The sequence below is a fragment of the Gossypium hirsutum genome, chromosome D02, assembly GCF_007990345.1.
Source record: "Gossypium hirsutum isolate 1008001.06 chromosome D02, Gossypium_hirsutum_v2.1, whole genome shotgun sequence".
Classification (NCBI taxonomy): Eukaryota; Viridiplantae; Streptophyta; class Magnoliopsida; order Malvales; family Malvaceae; genus Gossypium; species Gossypium hirsutum.
In genome coordinates, this window is record NC_053438.1 from 6,088,708 (window position 1) to 6,107,773 (window position 19,066).

The following is a 19,066-nucleotide window of genomic DNA, read 5'->3' on the forward strand; positions in this document are numbered from 1 at the left end:
ATGTATATATAAATATGACTTATCTGCTCTGCTATAATTGAGAGCCTTTTAGAATCAGAGGATAAAACAGTGGCCTCCCTATCTCCATTTACTATTTTCTTCTCTCTTCTTCTTCTTTCGAACCATTTTCAGGTCAGTATTTCTTTTTTGCATTATCTCCATTTCTTATTCAGTTTCAGTTCAAAATTCACTCCCAACATTTTCTGAAAAATAGCTGCTTCATGTCGCATGGCTTCTTCTTTTTTTTTTTTTGAAAAAGGACTAGTTTCTTTTATGACCAAAAGGTCTGAAAATGACAGCATTATCTGAAACTCTCACCTTCAAAAGAGTTCATAAATTCAGGGTTTTGTTTTTTTTTTGGGTGTAGTGAAATAAAGGATGAAAATAGCAGTGATAGGAGGAGGGATAAGTGGGGTGGTATCAGCCTATACTTTAGCCAAAGCCGGTGCAAATGTAGTGCTTTACGAGAAAGAAGAGTATTTGGGAGGCCATTCCAAGACCGTTCACTTCGATGGTGTTGATTTAGACCTTGGTTTCATGGTTTTTAATCGCGTAAGTTTTTTACCATCTCTTTTTTCATGTTCTTTACCGACGCTTTTAGTCGTTTTCGTCGCTAAAGCTTTTACTTGGTATTGCTGGAGAGGAGATAAAACTGGAATTATAGGAATTTGGAAGACTACAAATCTACAAAAATAAAAAAAAAAATTGAATAAAATGGAATTTTTTAAAAATAATTTTCTCTCTTCTTTTATATATTTATACCATTTTTATATTATAATTATTTTTAATGAGCTGGAAAATAATGCTAGTTCTTGTGTGCTTGAAAATCAGACACGTAAAACCCTAGTTTTCACGTGTTTTCAAAACCCTCTATATTTTCTTTCCTTGAACCTAAACAATTTTCCACAGCATTAGAATAGTTTAATTATTTCCTTTTCTAATACATTAATTAATAATAAATATATTAAAAATAATTAAATTTAAATATATTAATATAAAAATAATTAGAAAATGTAAACTGATCCAAGGCCATGGACAAGGGGTGGTTCCTGCCTTTTTCTTTGTCTTTTTATTTGGTAGTTTGTTAATAAATTTATAGATTAATTATTGTCTCAAATTAACCCTTTTTTTATGAGAAGTAGACAGGAAAATAATAATTAAATTTAGTACTTCTGAATAAGACATATGGTAATAAAAATAATTAAATTTAGAACTTTTAGGGTTTAGGGATTACAATCTTAATTTTTTAAAAGATTAATTGATCAAATTTAAAATAAATAAAAAAATTATTACCAAATTAAAGAGAAAGTATTGAAAGATCAAACACTTATATTAGGAGTGTGGAAAAGTAAAAAGTTTTGACAACAAAATAACAGGTGTTGAAAGAAAATAAGCAAAAATTCATTTATTTTTAAATGAAACAATTTATGTTATAAAATAATTATTTTTCAAAGATTTTAATACAACCTTTTCAATTTTTTTGCAAAATGAATTTTTTTTATGAGAGGATGAATACACCAATTATATATTTTTAAAAATATAAGTTTTTTTCTTTTATTTTTTTTGTGGGGTCAATTAACCCCACAATACTGCATGTGTCTTCACCACTTGTTGAAATGTAATTATTTCTTTTTTGGTCACCTTATTATCTTTAATATTTTGGTGTTTTTATTTTTGTGTTAGTTAACTGATGACTAAAACAGACAATATTGAGTAATTGCATTATCATTTATAATTTTTTGTAATTGAATGAAAAAAAAAAGCACATTTGAGGGACCTCTTATTGTGGTATAGGGAATGTTTTTTTTTTAATAAATTAAAAATTAAGTTGATGTGACTCTAGCCTATATAAATATTTATAGACGATGGATTAGGACACACTCATTTTTTTTTTGGTGAAATATTTAAAAAAAAAATAGATTTGTTTATAATTTAGTATTTAAAATAATAGAAAAAAACAATAATATCGTCTTAAAAGGAATGGTTGAGGTTTTTTCTACTTTAAGGTTTAAAGCTTAAATCTTATTATTGTCATTTTAGGTTGTATCCAATTGGTGTTAAGTTGGTTTGTGATATCAATTTAATAAAAATATATATAATTATCAAGAAAATTTCAAAAATAAATTTTTTTATATTTATGACTATTTTTATAAAATAATATAATTATATTCCATACTTAATTTGTATTCATATACTAAACGATTTTATAATATAAATTTAATACTTATAAAGTTCTGTATTAAAAATCTAAAATTTAACTTTTCAATACATAATTATTTTCAGTAAATTTTATTTCAAATATTCATGAAAAAAAAAGTAAATATTGAATCCACGAGTAATTTTTTTGAAATTGAGTAATCAAAATGTACTAATAATTTAGTGACAATGGGTATAGTTTACCCAAAAAGAAAATACAAGTTGAACATTAGTGCTACTATTTCAAGGAATAGATGTTGAAACTTTCATGCAGGAATTGTAATTGGAAGTTTCTTCATTGATAAACATAATGTTTGATAAATTTATTAGTGGGGATATCTCTGAAATGTGTGTGCGCGCTTTAATGTGATGACATTACTTTATGGCAGGTTACATATCCAAATATGATGGAGTTGTTTGAGAGCCTTGGGATTGATATGGAACCATCTGATATGTCACTCTCAGTGAGCCTTAATGAAGGCAAAGGCTGTGAATGGGGCAGCCGTAATGGCCTTTCGGCCTTGTTTGCCCAAAAATCCAACCTCTTCAATCCTTACTTTTGGCAAATGCTTAGAGAAATTCTCAAATTCAAGAATGATGTTATTAGGTGAGCAATGATAAAAAGTCTTTATGATACTCCGAGATGAATTGTAAGTGTTGGATATGAAAATATGTCGTCTTTCATTTCTGATTTTGCAGTTATCTTGAATTGCTCGAAAACAACCCGGATATTGACCGTAATGAAACATTGGGACAGTTCATAAAATCAAAGGGTTACTCTGATTTATTTCAGAAGGCTTATCTGGTGAGATATATCATAGACCTCTCTACTTTTTCTGATATGCTTTTGCTCGTATCAAAGTCGACTTGTTCGACGAAATGTCTCATTAGTAGCCAATAGCAATGACAATGTTGTAGTTTTTTAGGTGCCTGTATGTGGTTCAATATGGTCATGCCCTACAGAAAGAGTTATGGATTTTTCAGCTTTCTCTATTCTTTCATTTTGCCGCAATCATCATCTACTTCAGGTACATTCTCTTACAAATGAAAGTATTATATAAAGTATTTGGTAAGAATCACTCGTGGACTATGTTACTCGGACTCGGGTGAGTTTTAGACATGAATTTGTATGGAAAATGAAAGTCTGGCTAACATAGGTCATGGCCAGTATGAGCTTTCTATGTTAGTTTTGATTTGATAATATTACTTTGCTTGTCTTTATAGATCTTTGGACGACCACAGTGGATGACCGTTCGATGGCGTTCACATCGTTACGTCAATAAGGTACCAGTTCTCATTATAATTTCCTCTTCTTAGGTTGCACCATTTTGTATCCAAATTCATTGTTACATGCAAATAGATGTAAGCTCCAGGCATTTTATTTTTGCTGTTGGGTTATTGACAAAATGTAATCAGGTTAGAGAAGAGCTGGAGAGTAGAGGTTGTCAAATAAGAACTGGTTGCGAGGTGCATTCTGTTTTGAGTGATGCTGAAGGTTAGTATCTAAATTCAAAGTTTCGTTCGAGTATTTTGCTCCGACATGATTAAGATTTTTATACAACAAAGCTGGATTCAAAAGTTCTCAACATTTTATAACTAATGTGCTTGTGAAATGATCATCGCAGCATGGTTTCCACTTTCAACTTGTTTTCTCAGAAGCTTCTACTTGCTTCATTCTTACATTCTCATTCTCTAAGATGATCCATAACATGTTTAAACGAAGCCTTTTAAGATGATTAAGAGTAACTTGGCTTCTGTTTTGCATTATCTGAATAAAACTATTTCTTAAAACTGAAGAAATATGACAGATATGGCATTTATATTTAGACTTTTTCTCATGTCAGAAGCATTTTGTGGTTCCACTGGTAATTCTAAAGGTTTATTACAGGTTGCACTGTATTATGTGGAGATGACTCTCACGAGTTATATCAAGGGTGCATAATGGCTGTTCATGCACCAGATGCTTTGAGATTGTTAGGGAATCAAGCAACATATGATGAATCAACAGTGCTTGGCGCTTTCCAATATGTCTATAGGTACCATTATTGAATACATTATATAACTGAAACTGATATTTTATGCAATCCCTGAGATATTTCCATTTATCTCAAATACCATGAAGAGATCTTTACTTCCATTGAAGGCTTTGAGAACCATAAAAAAAGGATTTTGATCATTCAGTTTTGCACATTCATTTGTGATTCTCTTTATCTGGCAGTGATATTTATCTTCATCGTGACAAAAATTTAATGCCCAAAAACCCAGCAGCATGGAGTGCATGGAATTTTCTTGGAAGTACAGACAAGAATGTATCTTTGACATACTGGCTTAATGTGCTTCAGGTAGCTATTATGTTCTCTTTGCTTAAATACACACTCTTGAGTCCAAAACCTACTTGTGAAAAGGAATATGTTATGTTGATTAGTACTTTTGGTACTCATAGTTCAAAATGTGATTGCTTATATTATACTAGGACAGTATATGATCATGAGGACTGTTTTAGAGCTTCCACCAACTACTGGTGATGTTAAGATATGGAGTGGGAATGCCTCTTGAAATTGGTTTCTAAAGTTATAACACTATTAACTTGGAAGATGACAATCAGAAATTATATTTTTCTAAAAAGGGAAGGTAACCCAAAATTAATATGAGAAAATTGATCTTATCACTAATGTTATTAGACTGCAATGTATGAATTTGCAGAATCTAGGAGAAACAAGCCTACCCTTTTTGGTCACTCTCAATCCAGATTATACACCAAAACACACCTTGCTTAAGTGGAGAACAGGCCATCCAGTACCATCTGTTGCTGCAACAAAAGCTTCTCTTGAGCTTGATCGGATTCAAGGGAAGAGAGGAATTTGGTTTTGTGGAGCATACCTGGGTGAGCAGATTCTGTTATAAAAGACCCTCTGCAGACTGTCTTTGTTTTGTTGATCACATTTTATTTTTCAAAATTCCTTTCCATAAGTTATTTATGCAGAGTATACATCTGACCTACAGTAAATATGAACATGGATATATATATCTTCCTCTAAGGCTCACATTGTGCCTAAATTTTCCTTGTTAGCCAGTTAGTAGTGTTTTAATTTGCTGATTTCTGACATCTGAAAACTAAAAATACTTGCGATAATTTGGCTCAAAACTAGGAAACTTCACTTTCAAATAGTTCATCATAGTAACTCAACTTTCTTTTCAGGCTATGGCTTCCATGAAGATGGATTAAAGGTAGTGATTACTTTTAATCATAAATTATTTCTTACCTTACCATGTTCTCAAACTAGTGCATATTGATCTCCCATATGACTAAAGGATGTCTCCCTAATATATATACTTCACCAAGGTTTTTACTCTTTTTTTCAAAAGGATGTATTTATTATATGGCAGTTCACAAGTGAGGTTCACTTCTTTCCAGGCTGGGATGATTGCTGCAAACGGTCTGCTGGGAAAAAGTTGTAATATTCTGAGCAATCCAAAGCATATGGTGCCCTCTCTGATGGAAACAGGGGCACGTCTTTTTGTTACTAGATTCCTCAGTCATTTTATATCAACCGGCTGTGTGATGTGAGTTCCTCCAATGTCCTACTTTGCTGCTGGTTGTTGTCTGTTCTAATGTGTGCACACTTGTCAAATTATAAGATCATTATGTGCTGTGATTGCCAATGCAGGGTTTCAACTTTAGGTTTAAGATCAGTATGCTTCATCTATTGTCCAAATCATTTTTGTTCTTCACTTAAGAACCATAGGCAACTATTAGCTACTAATACTGTCAATTGTTTCACCTAAAGCCGGACCATCCTGATTTAGACTAAGTATCCAACACTCACCTCAAGACCAAGTAGCAAACCCTATTTTTGAAGCATTTATCATGTCATTTTCATGACAATGTGCATGGTTTGAACAGGCCAACTCGTTCAAACCTCTTCATTCAATATGAACCAGCTATCTATGTTTAGACTTCTGTTTTGGATAAAGGATTCTTGGACTTCTGAAATGCTATTTATGCCCTTGATTCAACCATGATCATCATATTTTTTTAATTTTAATAATTAATAACTTTTACTTTTTCCATTAACAGTTTATTGGAAGAAGGTGGCACTATGTTTACCTTTGAAGGAACTAGCAATAAGTGTTCTCTAAAAACTGTAATTAAAGTTCACAGTCCACATTTTTATTGGAAGGTAAATGCATTTGAAATCAATCGTTCAATGAAGATACCATATGATTATCTTATGTTCTGACTTTTTACTTTGTCCTACACTCATGTCAGATACATATTTCCATATGTGTAAGAGCATGATTCTCCAAATATAGGAGAAAATATATTGTATCCAACACTCACCTTGAATCTCAATAATGTAGATGATTATACATTATTATGTCAAACTATGTACAATGTGTCGAACTTATGGATATGATTTTCTTTATGCATGATATTGCAGCAACTAATGAGCACTAAGAATTGCTTTTTCAGGTTATGACAGAGGCAGATTTAGGCCTTGCAGATTCATATATCAATGGGGATTTTTCTTTTGTTGATAAAAAAGACGGTCTGCTGAACCTTGTAATGGTAAGAAAATGACACAATCGTAACGTGTTATAACTACCGGTATCTGCGTTCATCAGATTTGCCTTGTTACCTGCAGATTCTTATTGCCAACAGAGATTTGATTTCTTCCAACTCAAAACTTAGTAAGAAAAGGTGTACTCTTAATTGTAAACCCAAGATGATAAGCATATTCTTCACCTAAATCCCAGTTGAGATAGTATATCTAACCCTTTATGTTTAGGGGTTGGTGGACACCATTGTTGTTTACAGCTGGTCTAACATCAGCAAAGTATTTCTTCAAGCATGTCTTAAGACAAAATACTCTTACACAAGCTCGTAGGAACATTTCTCGCCATTACGACCTGGTACGAGGCCTTGACCTGTAAATTCTTTGTTGTTTATCCAAGTATGCTGAAGTATCTTATGCTCGATGTGTGTGTGTATATATGATTATTTGCAGCTTATTAAGATTTTAAGACATACATAATGCTTATAATCATTCTTTGTATTCTTAGAGTAATGACCTTTTTGCACTCTTCTTGGATGAGACAATGACATACTCTTGTGCAGTATTTAAGGTTAGACTCACTGTCAAAACTTGGGACTTTATGTGATGATACTACTAAATAAGATTGTTGGTAAATTTGATTTTTGTTTGTTTTACAGACAGAAGATGAGGATTTGAAAGATGCACAACACAGAAAGATCTCTCTTTTGATTGAAAAAGTAAGTCCTTACAGTAATAATATTTTCTGTTCATGCTATAATCTTTTATCGAATTTTCGATCTCGATTTTCCAGGCAAGAATTGATAGCAAGCATGAAATTCTTGAGATTGGATGTGGTTGGGGAAGCTTAGCTATTGAGGTTGTCAAACGAACTGGATGCAAATATACCGGCATTACTTTATCCGAAGAGCAACTCAAACTTGCAGAAAAAAGAGTGAAGGAAGCTGGACTTCAGGTACCAATATGATAATCTGCAACATATTGACAAAAAATATAAGCTGCTAATTATCGGTCAAATTGAAGTCATGATATGTTTTTAATTTAGCAAATAGACTTTAGTAGTAATTTTGTAAGTATCAGCTTTAGCACCAGTTCGTGTTTGTCAATGGCTCTGGCCATTGCATCTGATTGACTTTCAGGGGTTCATAGCCATTGCTATCTCTGTATTTTAACTTTATTGTCAGGAAAATATAAGATTTCAACTCTGTGACTATCGACAACTACCTAGCACCTACAAGTATGACAGAATTATATCGTGGTAAGTTCTTTAAGCCACCAATTTCACCCCCATTACATACCAAAACAAAGATCATAATACTATATGGCCATTTCCAGTGAGATGATAGAAGCTGTTGGCCATGAATACATGGAGGACTTCTTCGGTTGCTGTGAATCAGTGTTAGCAGATGATGGACTTCTTGTTTTACAGGTAACTGCAGTTTGAGAACATTTCCAGTATTTAGCCAAGGTCATGAAAATTACTAGCTATGTTGCTCGGACTCTTCATTTTTTTGGAAGCGTCTGTATTCAACATTCATGATACGGATATATGATGCGCCGAGGACATTAAAAAAACTTAGAAAAAATCTGACACATAATTGCATCTGACACTATACCCGACATCAAGTAACATAGATTACCAGTACATTTGTTTTGACTACTATTTGGGGTGGTTCATGTTACTGCAGTTCATATCAATACCAGAGGAACGGTACAATGAATACAGGCGAAGCTCGGATTTCATCAAGGAATACATCTTCCCTGGTGGATGCTTACCTTCTCTGGCTAGGATAACAACAGCCATGAATGCTGCGTCCAAACTCTGGTATAATGCAATTTCCCCCCTTGTAAACTTTTATGTACATAACCATGCATTTTGTTTTGGTTTCTGTTATACACATTTGGTCATGGAGAAAAGTGAAGGAAGTTGTGTAATTGTAGTGTGGAGCATGTGGAAAACATCGGACTTCATTACTACCAAACGCTTAGATATTGGAGAAAGAATTTCTTGGAGAAACAGAGGTATGCCATTCCCAATACATTTGTATGCCATTCCAACTTGCATGAAAATCTTGAAAAAGAAAATTGAACACACTTGTGTTAAAGTACGTGTCAAACACTCGCACACAAGTTCAATCCAAATAATGTAGATAAATAAGACTATCTAATAATTTAATAACCTTTTCAATGAAATTTGGAAATTTGATTGTGTTGTGGTTACATAGCAAAATCCATGCCTTGGGATTCAATGACAAGTTCATCCGGACATGGGAATACTATTTTGATTATTGTGCTGCTGGTTTCAAGTCCAATACTCTTGGTAATTACCAGGTGAGTCTCAAGACACATCTATATTGTCCCCATTTTCATTTTTTTCTTTCTAGAATAATATTAACCAACACTTTTTTAATGAAATTATGAGGTATTATCCGACAAAAATATTAGAATAGTTTTTATAAAAAGATTGTTTGAAAATACTTAAATCGAACACTCGCCCTGAGTCCAGATAACATAAATACATGTTTTTTCCTCCTAGACCTATTTGAATATCTTATGAACTATTTTGAGAACCATGCATTTCTTGGAAATATAGACCGTGCTTATGCCATCTAATTATCCATTAATTGAGCTAATGTTTTTCAAATGTAGGTTGTATTTTCTCGGCCTGGAAATGTAGTTGCACTTGGCAACCCATACAAAGACTTCCCCTCAGCTTCTTAATTATTTATTTTCTCCTTATTTCAATCGTACCATAGCCATAATTTGAGCTTGTTGAAAACTGATGCTACACGTTTGGTTTCATTCAAATATGGTATTTGAGTGCATATCTATACATTGATGAATGTAATTCTGGCTTGCCTCGTAGGAACTTGCCAGCAGGATTATCTTTTTACATGGACATTTATTTTAATTCTCTGTTCAAATTTTATTTATTAAACGCCATATATTAAAATAATTATAAAACCTGGATCATTTTATCTCATTAAAATGGAACTTCATTCCCATGTGGATATGCGCCACCAAAATCCAGAATTCCTTTAAAACGGAGAGTACTATACAAGTAAAACATTAAAAGGAAAAGAAGAAAATAGAACCCAGAACAAGAGTACAAGTCTTACTGTTTAAGGACATTAGCACATGCACTAAACATGCAGGCAGACAACTATTTGATGCAGAAGTGTATTACTCAAAAACAGAGTTCGAGTCAACAGCATATACGATACATCTGAAGTTTTCATTGCCTAACTAGCCTAGCTCGATTGATAATGGAGTGACCGAGCTTCTATTTTCTATCTATACATGCTGCCATTCTGTCACCAAGTCATTTCTAGTGATTAGCAACATTTGAGCCCTTAGTCCCGTTGTCTAGAAGCAGAACACCTAAAATCCTTGATACTAAATGCTTTCAGCACTACAATCCTGAAAAATGAATGCGTTTCATCATCAACCGTATGTATCCAAATCCTTTCGCCGACCAAAACTCAATTCAATTGCCTAGGTTGACACTCAAAAGTCAAAAACTACTAAAAGCCTCCTCTCCCCTTTCCACTGTATTATTAGTTTATTACCTAAAATGTACATTAGTGGGGAACAATGAACAATTATGAATAATACAAGGTTACCAACAGAATTTAACCTACTGTTCGTAAATGGAAAGAAAGGCCCCTGCATTAAATGTTTGGCAAAACTCAATTAATTCAGTCCAAAACTAATGGGAACTTTAAAGGCATACTTTTCTAGAGCTCTAATAATCAATTATCATACTATAAAATTTACTCCAAAGAATCAAAAGGCACAATCAATAATTATGTAATCTTGATCTGCCAGAAAGCTAACAGCTTTTGAATCAACATACCCCAAGCAGTTTGCATCACTAATCCAACTCCATCTTGAATAAAAACCCCACAGAAACCAGGATGAAGATCAGGAAACCTTTTGACTTCAAAAGCCAAGAATTTGTAGTGTTGGGACAGCACCTGGGTGGGGAAGGGCCCCTCTCATCTCATGTTAATTCAAATTTTCAACTGAGCAAGTCCTCTGCCGAACAAAACCCACACTGAACAAACCCCACCAAAAAGCTCGGGTTCAGCCATGAGTGGACACTTGACTCCACCTTTGAACTCTCGAGCATCTCTCCGCCTGTACAACACAAGGGCAAATACAGGGGGAAAATCATTATGCCATCCTCAAGTGTCAACTACCACTACGTTTATCGCTATCACTACGAGTGATCAACCCAAGTGGCCCATATCTCCACTGCTATCAAAAAAAATCCTTGGTAAATCTCCGTACCCTACTGATCATATCAAATCAAGCATAATTATCTATCATCAAATTTTTCTAGATGATATATATAACAATAAAATGCTCAAAACAGCAAGATAATACAAATTTAAGTTATATAAACTAATATAGCTTAAACACTACCATAGATATGAAGGTATTGGAGCAGCAAGAAAAAATATAAAGCAAGCCAAATTAAAACTACACTCAGTAGCACAACTGAAGAAAGGCACCTATTACACCTCAAAACTACTTATTATGACTAGCAAAACAGATACTGCAAACTACAGGGTTTCAAGCAATCCAACCGGTCCCAAGGTGATTTATCATCCAACTTGAACCTCTCCTGTTGCTGCTCGCGTAAGAAACCATCACAATTACAAGAGCAAAGAGAAGGTCATGCGCAGAAGAGTTTGAGATCAAGTTGTCTTTCTTGTGATAGAATCACTGTTGCTGAGCTTGTCGGCCCTGTGCACCGCCATACCCACCACCATAACCACCTTGTCCACCATGAGGACCATTTGCCTGAGCACCCCCATAATTTCCAGAACCTTGGGATGAATCAGACCTCCATGTTGCATTTCCATACCCTGAACTTCCATTTACATCACCATACCCACTTACCATGTAACCACCACCACTCCCTTGTAGATCTTCCACACCTGCACCAGCATTACTATTTGGAGTACCACCAGAACGACCTCCAGCAGCCCCATAGCCAGCATTCCCATAAGATCCATCATTACCGCCATATCCACCATATCCATAACCTTGACCCCCATACCCAGCTCCAGTGGGAGACTGGCCAGTAGCTGCAGAACCTGGGCCACCACTACCAGCACCAGCACCCCAAGGAGCAGCATTCCCATAACCCATAGCACCATAACCAGATGGAGCTTGAGTGCCCCATGAACTTCTAGGGGCACCAGGAGGCCCACTTGCATAACCAGCATTAGGGTTCCCATAAGCTGCACCTGCAGGAGCACCATAACCAGCACCTGCACCACCATAATTTCCATAACTACCATAGCCAACACCATTATTAGCAGGACCATAACCGTAACCAGGTGCATATCCTGATGAGCCATAAGTTGGAAAGCCAGCTCCAGTACCCTGGGCGCGCATGTAACTACTGGAGTCCATTCGACCATCATAAGAACTTGAATTCCCACCAGAAGAACCATAACCCTGGTAACCTCCAAAACCACTGGCACCACCACTCATAGTACGGCTAGCCCCACCGGGGTTGGCATCTTTAGGAAGGGCCCGCTTCACTTCAACTTGCTTGCCATTCAAATCATGAAAACTCTTGTGCAAAACCCTGTCAACTGCATCTTCAGTGTCGAAGGAGATAAAACCAAACCCCCGAGGCCGCTGAGTATTCTGGTCATACATGATTACTACATCAGTTACATGACCATATGCCTCAAAGTATTGGCGAAACCCGTCTTCAGTTAAGGTCGGAGGCAATCCTCCAACAAAAATCTTCTTGGTCCTGATATTTCCACCACCTCCGGAATTTCTACCCTGATTAAAATTACCAGATCTAGCAGACGTTTGCTGCTCCTCTCTAGATAACGCCCTCTTTGCCTCAACCTGGGAAACAGTTATCTTATAATTGGGAACTATCTTTGCGCCAGGCAACGCCAATAACAATACAGATAAAATACACAAACTCGGATGAAATTAAGCGCGCGCCCGCACACACACACACACATAAGCACAAAAACACCTTAAATTGTAAAATTGGCACCAAAATAATATAGCAGACACTAAGAAACTCCAAGTATCGTCTCATGCGTAGGCAAAAGACAATAAGATAAAACATACAAAATTAACAATAAATAGAACAAAATTGGAGGGGAGGGGGGGAAGAAAACATGGAACCATACAATCATCAACCAGTAAATCAATAAAAAATAACTTATAAACCCCCCCAAATTTATTTCCCTCCCTAGAATTAGTATTAAAAAGGAAAACCCACTGAGATAACAATAAACCTAGAAAATCATTATAATAAATGTAAAAATAAAATTAAAAACCTCACCGTTCTACCATCAATGGTGTGCTTTTCTTGAAGAACGGTATCGAGAACGGACGGATCTGAGAAGACAACGAATCCAAAGCCACGAGGTCTCCCCGTAACCTTATCTCTCATAACAACAGTCTGCAAGATGTCGCCGTACTGACCAAAGTATTCCTTTAGCCTATCCTCACTTGTTTCCCATGATATCCCTCCAATAAACAGCTTCCCCTGATCTGAATCCATTCCCCCCTTCTACTCTTCTCTTCTATTCCTCCAAATCTAACGAAAAACGCTTCCGATTCTAACCTTCCTTTTAGGTTTTAGGGTTTTGGGGGTTTTTTAAGGGACTTGGAGAATGAGGAAGAAATAATTATTTTGGGGGCCGATTTTGAGAGACAAAGTTGCAGCTGCTCTAAAGCCAAAGAATAAAGAAAGGGGAAGGGAAGAGTGAGGGATCGCGTTGTATGCCGGTTGGACGGTGGAGATTTTGGAATATTTCGGGAATGAACGGCTGTGATTTTGTTTAGATCGGACTATTGGATCCGATTGGTCCAGTTTCATTTGGGCTGGGTTTTAATAAGGTTTTCGTTTTCTTTTAACACAAAATTCTTTTGTGGAGAATAATATAATTTTTTACCCCTAAACTTGGCAATTAGTTTCACTTTGGTACTTGTATTTGTACTTTTTTTATTCATTTTGGTCCTTGAACATAGAAATTAGATTCATTTTGATCCCTAGACTTGGATTCTGTCCAGATTCGATGATGTGAATAGTGTTATTGGAACAGGACTAGATCAGACGAATTGAGAACCAATCGATATAACGGTCTAAATAAAAGGGTTGAATTGATTGATTTGAAAACTATTTTAAATTGGTAAAATTTGAAAATCAGGACAAAAATGGACTATTGAACAAATGGAACCATTTTTTTATTTTTTATATTTTTACGAATTTTTAATTATTGTTACTATGGCTGTCGAACCAATCGAACTGGTTGAACAAGAATTGGTGGTCTGACTTGTTCAACTACTTGTTTGGTTATTAAAATACTGAATGTGGCACTATGAGATTGTATTACACCATCACTTTTTTTTTTATCAAAAGGAAAGAGCACAGTATGATAGAAAACTATCAACCAACTTGTCACACCATCACTTTAATATTTATAAATTTCCAGGTGATTTTTATATTTTTCGAATTTAAGGATTAAAATAGATCTAGTTGTAAAGTTCAAATGCTAAAGTAGACAAAAAAAAAGTATAGGTACCGAAGTGAACCTAGTTGCTAGCTCAAGGCCAACAAATATATTATCCCAAATACTTTATATAAATTTTCATGAATTAATTGCACCAAACATCCTTAAACTATCCACATTTTAAATTGATCCCTAAACTTCAAATCATTTTAATTACATCCCTAAACTATCGAGGTTATATCAATGAGCTCTTTTTATTGCTAAATCGTTAATTTAACTGTTAAACAATAAGTCAAATCTTATGTAACAAGATTTAAAATGAATTTTTTAAAAAAAAATCAATATTGTAAAAATTTATGTTTTAAAAATCTTAGTTTTGAGGTTTCAAAACTTTTTACGGGAACTTTACCATTCACTATTTTCTTTTCAGTTTAACTTTATTTTTATTTTTTACTTTCAAAACTTATACGATAAACTTCTATTTATTTAAATTTAGCTACATAAAATTTAATGTGTCATTTAACAATTTTAATAACGAAAAGATTTAATTAATTTAATATTTATAGTTTGAGAATATAATTAGAATCTTTTTAAACTTAAAAACTAATTTAAAATGAAAGACATGATTTGGGGATATATGGTACAATTAACGTAATTATCATCATAAATTTTATTTAAAATATAAAAAATTTATTTATGTTAAAAAAATTAGAAATAATTGTAATGGAATTAAAGAAAATTGAGATTAAAAACAATATTTGAAGCAAACAATTTAATGGGTTTAATATTTGTATATAATAGTAGAGGTATGGATGAGATAATATTGTTGGAATTCGTATAGGAATTCGACTTCGATTAATATTTTTATACTCTTTTTATCTCAATAAAAATGTGAAATTATTATTATTATTTTAAGTCACTTTTAATTATTTTATATAGATTAGATATATTGTATAAGTAGAAGTCTCTTTTTATTTTCTGTAATTATCTAATTAAGTAGGGATTATAATCCACCTTCGTATATGTATTGCATATAGGACTCTTCCTCCTCTTCTTCTTCTTCTTAATCATAAGAGAGATTATGGTATTGGTAATGGCTTGTTTTGAAAATCATAAGCAAAATAGACCCGGAAAATCACTCAAACATCCCCTTCCTGCACATTCAGTAAGCCTTTTTTTTTTTTTAACCATGACTTCACTGCTTCGTTTAATTTTTGCTGATTAATGGGTTTTTTTTTTTTTTGCAGAAACTTGATATTCCTTTAAATCATGACATCCCAGAAAATTCCTTTTTTTTGTATCTTTCGTTTGAGGTCAGTTACTTAATAGTTCGAAATACTGATGTTTTTGACGCATTAAAGAACTGGATTTCCTTCTTTTTTTTATTGAGTGAGGTTTAACTTGAATGTTGAAATCATTGAGCCTATTCCATATGAACATATCAACAGTGTTGAAGAAGAAGGAGGAGAAGAAGAAGGGAGAATTAAATATTTGAAATCATTCCATTCAAAGAAGTTGAAGCAATAATATCACGAATGCAGACCAAGCCATGGCTTAGTTTATTATAGTAATAATGTCAGTTTATGATTCTTTCATTCATTTTTAGATTGTTTGATGAGGTTTGGTGATTGAATAATGTGGTGAGCTTGAATCATACAGACTATAATACTCGGATTAGGATGATTTTGATAACCATTGGTATATCAGTAGCTCTTTCTTTATATATATGTGTATATATTATTCGTATATGGACTAATTTATCCATTTTTTGAGTTAAGAGACCCAAATACAATCTGACTCCTTGTTCAAGGACCTCCATAATACTTTCTTTGCCTATATATGTTACTTGGACCCGGGCAATTTTGATAGCCTTTGGCTCCATTGGCATATCAGTAGGTCTCTTTGCATATATGCAGAACAGTTATCTATTGAATATTTTAAAGCTCTTCATCAGTTACCGATATCAAAATCGGATCGTAATGGAATTCCGGGGTATGCATCGATCTATCATGCAGCACATTGTGACAAAAATTCTATGCTCTAAACAAAGACAACCAGAATATGCATAGTTCACACACTGCAACAAGAACTTGATGGTATCAGTTCAGAAGTTTCCGGTACTCGGATTCATTTGCAGTTCTAAAGAAACATATTCGTACATGACTCGACTAAACAGTAACCATAATAACAAAGCTCAACAGCTTGATCTATAACTCATAATTTATCAGGAGATGGGGAAATGGCAACAAACAATGTTATTTATGGAGATCTAACATTCAGAAGAACATAAGCTGCAAAGTATTTGACTGTTTCCTTTCAGTATCAAGGAATGCTATCTCTTCTAACATTGTTCGACTCGTATATATCAACATACAAGAAAAAGCAAACAAAAACAGAAACAATCGTAATGATTAATGAATACACATCGTGCAAAGATAAACGGTCATCTTCATCTGGTTCTGTTTCTGAGATAAGGTCCGTGAAATTCTCATCTGTTAATGGTGGAACATGTTATAAACCCCCATGGGGGGCCTCCAATTTGATGCAAAATTACGAGAAGACCACCTCGGTCACCTTCTGGATGTTCTGTTCTATCCTTCCAAAAAAGAGTTGAAACCAGTGCTATCTGGTAACAAGATATCAAACTTGAGGTTGAAAATGAAGCCCCATCGATTTTTTTCCAGCAGAAAAATAAATGCCCGATATCTACATTATTATACATATGCAGGAATCTTTATCCTCGTCGTCTTCAGAATCGCTCACATCACTGCAAGCACGGATAGGACATTAGGAAATGAGAGATACAACAGTGAATCAACCGAAAAAAACACATTATCATCATATTACAGGGCCAAATTGTAATTCACACTAGTAATCCTTTTCTTTTGTAGTTTGACATACATCATGAACGCATAAAACCTAGAGTTACCGAGCAATATATGCAAAAATTGTGTAGGATCGTTCATGCTCAATCAGCAATTCTTCCAGCATAAAACAATACTAATACAAAAGATCCCAAAATAGGCCACCATATCGATCACAAAAACCAAAAAATATACCATGCAATAGAATTCCACTCGAGTAAGTCGTAATTAAGACACCAAGAACTATTTAAATCGTGTTATTAGAGAAGATAGTCCATTATACTCAAAGCAAAGTTCTTGAAGTTCTAAATCAAAGCATCAAGAGAAGATAGTCCATTGGATGCCAACGCATTAAAAGGCATAGATCACAAACTACATAAATAGAACATAAAAACACGAAATCCCCCGGGCAGATATTCACCAGGTTATTGATTCAGATAACCTCTATAGCTAATACGAACGGAACTTTTGAAGAAAGCTGCAAAAGCATGCTGTAATAGAAGGCATTTGGCACAATTAAAATAGTTGAAAACCTTGTCCTAAAACTTTACAATGAGTGACAGCCAAGTCCTCGGATTCATTCGTAGGAATTCAAAACAAGAAACGAGAATTTGATATAAACCAATTATTAAAACAGCAAATTATCCCCAAATCAAACCCTTAAAAGGAACACAATCATACATCTACAGAACATTAAAAAGGGATAAACATTGCATTGCCTTAAGAGTGAAGTTTATATGCAACATAAAGCTGTCAACTTTGCACTCATTTGTTCTATTCTAAGAATTATCATTTAGTTAGACACTGATGTGTACACATCAAAAATGGAGGACGGCATAACATGTTTTAAGGACAAAATGGTAAGCAAGTAAAAGCACAGGGGATTTGCAGATACTATCAAGTAATTATGTTCTTTACACTTGATCAAATTCAAACAGAATATACAAACAAAGAAACCAAACGAAAAGAACCAAAGTTCTCAAAACATCAAACAAAAGTACTGTCATGTTAGAAGATAAACTCCAAAAAAAACAAAAACCCAATTTTACCTTGGTTCAAATTCCATGATCTCCACAAGTTTATCACCATTTCTATCATTCCATTGGACTTTTCTCCTTGTCTTTTCAGATTTTCTTGACATCCCACCTTTTTTAGGTAGCAACAAAGAATTTGACTCACTGTATTCTTCTCCATCAGTGTGATCTTCAGTTTCTGTGGAATCTATGGAACTTAAAGAGTTCCTTTTATGTCCATTAACCTCCTTCACATCATTAGGGGCAGCATCCATTGACAATTCTACTCAAAAGCTTTGAATCTATTGAATAACTTGAATTTCAAGAAGAAAAAAAAAAGGGGGGTCTTTTATAATAAATTATAAAGCCCCTTAAATATTGAGATTTTTCAAAAAAAAAAAACCAAATTACCCAGAAAGCAAAAGGAGATGAATGATCAAACCCTAACCCCCAAAATTTAAAATTTTTATTTTATTCTGGGTGGAAAGTGGAATACTTCAATTTGATAAAATCCCAAGAAAAAAGTCAACCCATTGTTTTTGACACCATAAAGAAAACCATAAATTGCAAATTCAATTTTCAAGGGGGAAAATAGAAAAACCATGAAACTTGAGAATCTCAAATCAAGCTAAAAAATTCCAATCGGCTTAACATTTATTTTTCCTGGGAAAGTGATGCGAAAAAAATTTTGAGTTTAAAAAAAAAACCAGCTTTTGACCTTTAATGAAATACAGAAATGAAGTAACCAAAACTCTATGAATTGACAAATTTTTTATCTATGAATATAGAAAAAGAAAATAAAAAATAAAAACAAAAAGAGAAAATCTTGGAATTTGTCTCTAAAATAAAATCAATTAGGTAAAGCATTTTTATTGGGTGAGGTGTCAACGTTGGAGGAGAAATCGATGGAGCTTTGATCATAACGGTAAGAT

The 19,066-nt window shown here is 33.9% G+C and overlaps 3 protein-coding genes and 2 long non-coding RNA genes across 8 annotated transcripts; 2 read left to right on the top strand and 3 right to left on the bottom strand.

Moving 5' to 3' along the window:
* On the top strand, window positions 1-9,679 carry LOC107932144 (tuberculostearic acid methyltransferase UfaA1-like). 4 transcript variants are annotated; one of them, XM_016864091.2, is made up of 25 exons: window positions 1-132; window positions 368-552; window positions 2,586-2,803; window positions 2,896-3,001; window positions 3,123-3,224; window positions 3,421-3,480; window positions 3,613-3,691; window positions 4,085-4,232; window positions 4,415-4,538; window positions 4,900-5,080; window positions 5,396-5,424; window positions 5,612-5,760; window positions 6,275-6,377; window positions 6,671-6,766; window positions 6,843-6,898; window positions 6,987-7,110; window positions 7,261-7,323; window positions 7,412-7,471; window positions 7,546-7,707; window positions 7,937-8,010; window positions 8,088-8,181; window positions 8,441-8,577; window positions 8,694-8,774; window positions 8,978-9,083; window positions 9,402-9,663. In XM_016864091.2, the coding sequence occupies exons 2-25, from the start codon at window positions 379-381 to the stop codon at window positions 9,471-9,473; spliced, it is 2,598 nt and encodes an 865-aa protein (XP_016719580.2). In that variant the 5' UTR covers window positions 1-132; window positions 368-378; the 3' UTR covers window positions 9,474-9,663.
* A 223-nt stretch (window positions 9,680-9,902) lies between these two features.
* LOC121214471 (uncharacterized) lies at window positions 9,903-10,822 on the bottom strand. Its single transcript, XR_005910084.1, has 2 exons — window positions 10,609-10,822; window positions 9,903-10,172 (listed from the first exon to the last, which is right to left on the bottom strand). It is a non-coding gene; the product is annotated as an uncharacterized lncRNA (long non-coding RNA).
* A 256-nt stretch (window positions 10,823-11,078) lies between these two features.
* Window positions 11,079-13,519, bottom strand: LOC121203007 (heterogeneous nuclear ribonucleoprotein 1). Its single transcript, XM_016864095.2, has 2 exons — window positions 13,084-13,519; window positions 11,079-12,632 (listed from the first exon to the last, which is right to left on the bottom strand). Exons 1-2 carry the CDS (start codon window positions 13,303-13,305, stop codon window positions 11,481-11,483), a joined length of 1,374 nt encoding a protein of 457 aa, XP_016719584.1. The 5' UTR covers window positions 13,306-13,519; the 3' UTR covers window positions 11,079-11,480.
* A 1,723-nt stretch (window positions 13,520-15,242) lies between these two features.
* LOC107932148 (uncharacterized) lies at window positions 15,243-16,066 on the top strand. Its single transcript, XR_001693345.2, has 3 exons — window positions 15,243-15,422; window positions 15,505-15,570; window positions 15,706-16,066. It is a non-coding gene; the product is annotated as an uncharacterized lncRNA (long non-coding RNA).
* A 431-nt stretch (window positions 16,067-16,497) lies between these two features.
* LOC107932147 (uncharacterized) lies at window positions 16,498-19,066 on the bottom strand. The gene is made up of 2 exons (XM_016864097.2): window positions 18,171-19,066; window positions 16,498-17,024 (listed from the first exon to the last, which is right to left on the bottom strand). The coding sequence occupies exons 1-2, from the start codon at window positions 18,407-18,409 to the stop codon at window positions 16,964-16,966; spliced, it is 300 nt and encodes a 99-aa protein (XP_016719586.1). The 5' UTR covers window positions 18,410-19,066; the 3' UTR covers window positions 16,498-16,963.